The 7,280-nt window shown below is 36.1% G+C and overlaps 1 protein-coding gene across 1 annotated transcript; it reads right to left on the reverse strand.

Moving 5' to 3' along the window:
* Positions 1-1,256: 1,256 nt before the first annotated feature.
* On the reverse strand, positions 1,257-6,756 carry LOC131164703 (4-coumarate--CoA ligase-like 6). Its single transcript, XM_058122111.1, has 6 exons — positions 5,522-6,756; positions 4,569-4,758; positions 2,658-2,803; positions 2,281-2,348; positions 1,712-1,814; positions 1,257-1,540 (listed from the first exon to the last, which is right to left on the reverse strand). The coding sequence occupies exons 1-6, from the start codon at positions 6,623-6,625 to the stop codon at positions 1,427-1,429; spliced, it is 1,725 nt and encodes a 574-aa protein (XP_057978094.1). The 5' UTR covers positions 6,626-6,756; the 3' UTR covers positions 1,257-1,426.
* Between the last annotated feature and the right edge of the window lie 524 nt (positions 6,757-7,280).

A 7,280-nucleotide genomic window follows, 5' to 3' on the forward strand; every position in this document is an offset into this window, starting at 1 on the left:
CATGCTAGTTGATTAAATAAGAAAAAGTCTCTCATTATTCGAAATACCTGCCCAATCCCAAAAAGAAGCAAAATCCAATTTAAAATTTATTTATATATTATAGTATTATAGCATATTGTTTTAGGTGTATGTGTTAATTTACTTTAATGCGCATGTATCCTTCTTAAAAAACCATGGCAAGTGTCATACTGCTGCTAGGCCCAAATTTATTTTTCATTTTTTTTCTGTTTTTGTTCTTCTGTGGGTACAGAGTTACTCGCAACCTACATGTTTCATTTAGACAGGACTAGCTACATTGGATGACTATATTTGACCTTTGCCTCTTGTTTTGAGCAGGAAAGAAGACTTGCAAGCCTACTACTTCTTACATGGTGAAAGATGGAAGCAAACTTCGTGCTTGCAGTCTTTCTCATCACACCAAAAGGGTTTTCTGTGTGAGTCTTCACACTCTCGTGTGAGTTGCTAACTATGTGTCATCGGTTTTATTGTTCACTTGAAATAATTGATAATTGATCATTCTACTAAATGTGTGTTTGCCACAGGAGAAGGTATGTCCCTGGCTGGAGTGTTTCAATTCAAGTTTGCAAGTTGCGTATCAAACAAAGTGAGCAACTTTCGATCGTTCTATACAAGAACCTGAAAAATAGACACTTGTGTATTAAAGCAAAAAATGCGTCACAAATAGACAAAGAAGAAAACCTAAAAGAATGTGTCCGCTCTTCTTTTTAGGAAAAAATGAGTGCACAGCTTCTATTACCTCTTCTTGATCCTCATTGTTGAGTAATGATCCCATTCTAATGCTTGGGGGATTCTCTTTGAATGTAATTTCCATTTGCCAGCCAAAGGACGCCTGATGACAGTAGAAACTTCAATGCAATGACAGACCTGCCATGTCACTAGAATGAAGTTCTCATGTAGAATTCTGCTTGCAACCTAAACAAAATTCTAAAGAGCAAGCAGGTAGTTTTAATGAATACCACTTTGTCAGGATCAATACTTGCAAGGCGCTGAGAATGGAGAAACCATAGAAGTGAAGGAATTAAGTACACAATCTGGAGCAACAATTTAAAGGGCATTCACTGGATTTAATATGATAAAATCTTACTAGATAACTGCATTAATTCCATGTTAAATTTTCCAACTCAAAAAGAGGGAGGGGAAAAAAAAAAGTGAAAGTGCTATCATTGTTCAAATCCAGCTGATACTAGCAATGCTTTAACAACAAATAGGTGAATTGATGCATCACATATAGATCATTTGTAAATCAAATGAAAATTATTTATTAATTACAATAAAATGTTTCAAACAATCTTTTTCATTTTCGTTCCAATATCACTATGAAACTGGAAATGAAATATTTAAAATTTTCTTCCAAAGGCTATAGTTACTATTTGAGCTATTTTAGAATAGTTTCTAATAAAGAGACCTAAATTTTAGAAGTCAATAAGTTCTTGAGTTCCCTCCGGAGGACCTTTCCAGTTGCAGATTTCAGTATTACATCTGTAAAGACCACCTTTCTCACCTTCTTGTAAGGTGCAACCTGATGAAGAAGGAAAAAAGGATACAAACCATGTCAGGAAGCTTGTTAATTTGCTTGCAATAAGCAGATCAATGGTACGTAAACACTGGTCATGAGCTAGGATTATAATTTACGATTGCAACGATGAAGAAATAAAGGGCCATAAAAGACATTGAGGTCAAAGCAATGAACCTGTTGAGCCACATAGTCTATTATGGTTGACTCGGAAAGTGCACTTCCATGTTTCTTCACTACAAATGCCACTGGTACCTCCCCAGCTGTTTCATCTCTGGCACTACAGATAACAGGAGTGAGGCACATGATCAGAAACAAATAATTATTGGAATGCATATGATTCACATTATGCAATGATGTGATCTTCACTTTTTTCCATTTTTGTCCCCAGTTAATGGCATACCAGAAGTTATTTTCTTCTTTAATATTGTGGATACTGAATGAATTTATGGATAAAGAAGAAGAAAATCTTAAAAAAATAAAAAATAAAAAAAACCATCCAGCAACTCTGAAGGCATAACTTGATCCTTAAAAAAGGTATACTGCCACAGAACTCCACCACAGGACCTTCCCCCACATTATGCTCTACTTAGGGTCATCCCTCTCATCAAATAGGAGGGCAGTCTGTGAATACGAAATGCAGCTTCCAAATGCTATGGAAAACAAAAAAAAAAATCATCCTGCTCCCACAGTGTTCAAACAATATCACTTGGCTATAATGAAGTGCATGAAGAGCATCCACTTACGCTACTACTGCAGCATCAAGGACCTCTGGGTGAGAAAACAATACAGCCTCTAAATCAGCAGGAGCGATCTACAAAAGTGACATTTTGTCAGGCAGTAATTCAATACCATGATTACCATCCCTAATCAGTTCCTTAATAAGTTGATAAGAATGGATTCAGACCAACAGTTCTTACACGTCCTTCTTACACATGCTTTCTTCAATGTGCACTGCTTTGCTGTTCTTGAAAGAGATGGGAAAAGCATAGGCAGATAATACAACCACTAGGTCCACTACTTTGAATTTAATAATGTGTCAAATGGAGGCAAACAGCAATTTTCAACTATGTTTAATAGAAACAACGGTGGAAAAGGATGGGGTGGAAAATAGATGGTGTACCTGAAAACCCTTGTATTTGATAACATCTTTCAAACGATCAATTATATACAAGTAACCATCATGATCAAAATAAGCAATATCTCCAGTGTGCAGCCAGCCATCTTTATCAATTATCAAAGTAGTCGCCTTCACATTATTTAGATATCCTGTAACATTGAGAGAAAATTACTAAAAAAAATTTTACTTTTACCAAGGATTAAGGTCATCAAAGAAAACCAAATAATGCAGCTCAAGCTGCATTCATGGAAAAAAGATATACTTTCATCATTATAACTTAGCAATAAGCTGTGCTCAAATCAACTCAACAAAGCCTTGGCTCAATTGCCTAGAGTGTGACCATTCTGCTCTGCTGAGCCTTTCACTTGCCCTTATCATTCCTTTCCTACTAAATGTTCATTTATGTAACAAAACCACTTTAGTAGACTTTCTCACATCATGTATTCAGTGTCGCAGCCTGTTTATCTAATTTCCACTCGTCTTTGCAGTGATCCATTTCAACCTACTCCTATTTTTTGTGTCTATTTCATTAACAGCTTCTAAGCACTTTTTCTTCCAGAACACTGTAGGCTCCATAGTCCTCATAGTGTAAATTAGTAGAGCATGAAACTTGTTAAACAACTCATTTAACAGGAGAGTGCCCAAGTATGCAGGCAGGAACTAAGAAAATCATCACTTCATCAGGTCCTAGTCCTTTCTTACTTCCATTAGAACTTCTCAAACTTCAAATTTTATTTTTCTCATAAAAAATATGTATACTTACTGCCTCAGTAAACTTTGAAATTCCTCAACGGCCTGCATCACAGGAGTAGACCCTGATTTTTATCGAATAAGTCATCCAAGTCTGCATTCAAGACTTCAACATTTCCTCAATATTATTTCCCTTAACTACAATTAAACACCATCTTTTATGAGCCCTCCTGGTTGCGAGGATATATACACTTTTCTTTGTAACTGATTGATTTTAGAGAAATATTTATAAGGACCATTTCCTCCACATATGATTTGGAACCCACCTATCATAAGATTGTTATATGAAAAACTGGACCATTACATCATTGAGACTCGCACCAAACCATATCTCTCATTTTAGTGGGTCCAAACATTAATATCACATCTTATGATTGATGGATTACATATCGTAAGTGGAAAAAAGTCTTTCTCTAAATTTTAATTGGCTGACTAAATTCAAACTTCTCCTTTGACCCATATTGATCATTTCAAACAATTCTAGTTCCTTAATCTTTGCAGTTTATTAAAACATTTTTATGCTAATTGTGAGTTGAAATTCATCATCTTGTTAGGCTAGTTCTAACTACGTGTTATTTCCTCCATACTCGAAACAGAACTTTGCAGCTTTTTGCTGCTCATTTCCTTCATTTGTAAGTATGTAATTTACAGTGCTACCCCTGCTAAGAAATACTCTCTCTAGATAGTTGCTCACTCAAGCCTGCTTATGAGAAACTAAATCTTATCTCCAATTGATCTTATTTTTATAGATTATTATATTAATTGGCAAAAAAGGATTCATGTAGCACACCTCACCAAGTGGGACTTAAGGCTTGGTTAGTTGTTGCTGTACTGCTTTACAAACTCATTATTACAGAATAAAAACTTCACTGCAAGTTTACAACTTGCATAGATTATTTTAAGATCATACATTTTACATTATTCCTCCTTTAAATTCACTACCCCTACTCTTTAGAACGTCACAAAACCAATGCCATTGTCCAACACAAAAACCTTGAAACAAAATAAGAAGCACTATATTTGCTGGTGTCAAAATACGGTGCTTGAAAAGAAAAAGCTAAAACAGGTTGAACATTGTTTCATTTGGTTTAGCAATTCATTTCTACTAGATTTTACAGCAACTTAGTATCAAGGACAACTCAGAAAAGTAAGCAAGTTTATTACCTTTCATAACACCAGGCCCTCTTATCAACAACTCACCACTTTCTCCAGGAGGCATAGGGGAACCAGACTTCCAATAGACTATTTTAGCTTGCATGTTTGGGGCCAAGAGTCCTACTGAAGTATATTTCCGAAGCTTTTGAGTATTAAAGCCACGAGTTCCTATTGCAGTCGACTCAGTCATGCCATAACCCTGTAAACAAACAAAATTTGGTCCGAACATTTCTAAAAACTAACAAAACAACTCAGATGGTCTGAACTCTCTGACTAGTATCAATATCTAAGGAGCTGAAAATTAGAACCAACAAATCATAACAGAATTTAAATATAACAGATTCTAGAAGCCCCTTCACCTGTTTGCTGAGAAAAAACAGATGTTAAGGACAGAAATTTCAAAATTGATAATTTTTTATAAAAGAAATTATGACTTTCCATTGTCTGAATAGATAGGTAAAAAAATGGAAATTTGTTTTCGTGCATGTTAAGGTTACAATTATAGACAAGATCTCACATTTTATGTCTAGTTACAGAGGGGTGGATTGAGGGGGTAGCCAGAGGGCCTTGGCAATCCTCCCACACCCCTACTTCACTCCCCTCCCCCTGCTCCAGAAGAAAAAAATGTTGTGAAATTATAGTTTTTTTTTATTAAACTTTGCGTATAATTATGAAAGACTATTAGGAATTTAGAAAAACCAATACTTGCTCTCCCTCCCAAATAGATGATTCCTAGAACTATCCCTTCTGCTACATGTGTGTACATGTATCAAAATGCAATACCTTTTTTTATCCCTTTTCCTCCACTTTGTCAGCAACCAAACAGAGCAGGAAAAGATTTATCAATTAATTCTAGTGACATAAAAAGAAATCTAGCTCTTCAATGAAGACTAAAATGTTATTGGCTATCTGCAAATAATGTGTCAAAAATTAAAATACGTTGATCGACAGAGCACCCTAACCTGAATGAAATCAACATGTGGGAGAGTCTGAATGAAGTTGTCTATGACTTTCCTGCTCAAAGGAGCTGCCCCACAGGAAACCTGTTTTAAGCTTTCCAAGCTCCTTCCACTAGAACACTTAGCTTTCACTGTTAATGCCCTTAAAATTGACGGAACGACTGGGAAATGAGTAACTTTATACCTATCAATAACATTTACTGCCTCATCAACATCAAACTTCCTCATCACCACAATGGAGGAACCCAATGACAAGAATCCCATTGCAAAAAGTGAAAGGCCATAAATATGAAACATTGGTAGAATAGCTAAGTACACATTCTCTGAAGGTAAATTCTCATACTGTGACGCTTCAAACCGAACAAAAAGCTCAATCATTGCTATAAAGTTCCCATGTGTAAGAACAACCCCTTTAGAAACACCAGTAGTCCCGGAAGATGACATGATTGCCGCTGTGTCTTGCTGATTAATTACCGGCCTTGAGACTACACCAAAATTACCAGAGATTAGCTTATTAAAAATGGGAAAATCGTTCAGCTCTGAATCTAAATTTGCATTTTCCGGCACCTCAACTGTAGAGACACCCAACGTCTTCAGATTTTCAACTTTGCCAGCCACGGTAAAGGCAAGACGCACACAACAATCAAGTATTCGTTTCTTGGTCTCTGAGAGACTGCTGAGAGGATTCATGGTAGTGACAATGGCACCCACATACAAGACACCCAACAAAATAACAGGAAAGTAAATGGAATTAGGCAACAGTATCATCACTACATCACCTTGCGAGATACCCATTTCGCGGAGACCGCTAGCCACGGATTTCACCAAGGGGAACAGCTCTGAGTAAGACAGAGAAGACCCAGATGAGGAATCGATGAGAGCGGAAACCCCATTGTGTCGGTGTGAGAAGATGAAGGAGACAACATCGAGATAGGGGTCTGAAGGAATGTGTCTGGGCGGGTGCTTGCTGTTATAGATTCTCGTTTCTGGACAAAACCAATAGTGTTCGTAATTGGGGCGGTCCAACTTCTGAGAAATAGAAGTGGTGTTCTGAACCGTAGTGGGTTCTTCATTTCGAGAGCCATGGCGGGTAAGAGGGCTGTTCATGGCAACTCTGCTGTCTTTCTATTTCTTCTCCCCTGTTTAATCTTTACATTGAGAGAATACTGTGGATAGAAAAACTTGAAATCCTATTTTTTGGCAATACAAGTCACACAAAGAGAATGATTCTATATTTATATCTATAGTTGTATCTTTCTTAAGTTTGCTGATTTTATATTTACATGGATAGCTATTTCTTTCCTTATTTGATTTCTAACAAACTCTCCCTTAAGTTAATGCATACAAATCTCCCACGCACTTGTTGAGTGAGTTGTGAAAATCTTTACTTGATACTATCTTTGTGAGTATATCTATTACTTGTTTTTCAAACTTCACAAATGGAAATTAAATTATTTTTACTTTCAAGTAAAGGTGAAACCTAGTTCAGTAAGTAGCCTCTTGATTCAAAGTAGTTCACAAACCCTTTTTGTCATTCCACGGAATTATGCTTATGCATTGGAAATTGCTACTGTTGGAATTAGTGTGATCCAAAGATGGGGGTGAATTGGATTTTAAAATTTTTTGTCTAATTTAAACGTTTCGTCGATTCACCACATATCATATCTCATTTTAATTATGGTCGTATATGTAAAATGATTAACTTATAAGTGTGAACATACACGTATAACATATCTCATTTAAATAAAGGTGTGTATGCAAA

Source organism: Malania oleifera, chromosome 9, assembly GCF_029873635.1.
Source record: "Malania oleifera isolate guangnan ecotype guangnan chromosome 9, ASM2987363v1, whole genome shotgun sequence".
Classification (NCBI taxonomy): domain Eukaryota; kingdom Viridiplantae; phylum Streptophyta; class Magnoliopsida; order Santalales; family Ximeniaceae; genus Malania; species Malania oleifera.

Excerpts from the sequence above, each read along its gene's own strand:
- LOC131164703 (XM_058122111.1), bottom strand. The coding sequence starts at position 6,625 with ATGAACAGCCCTCTTACCCGCCATGGCTCTCGAAATGAAGAACCCACT. Across the intron at positions 4,759-5,521 it reads CACATGTTGATTTCATTCAG|GGTTATGGCATGACTGAGTC; the intron begins GTTAGGGTGCTC and ends GTTTGTTTACAG. Across the intron at positions 2,349-2,657 it reads TCAAATACAAGGGTTTTCAG|ATCGCTCCTGCTGATTTAGA; the intron begins GTACACCATCTA and ends TCACTTTTGTAG.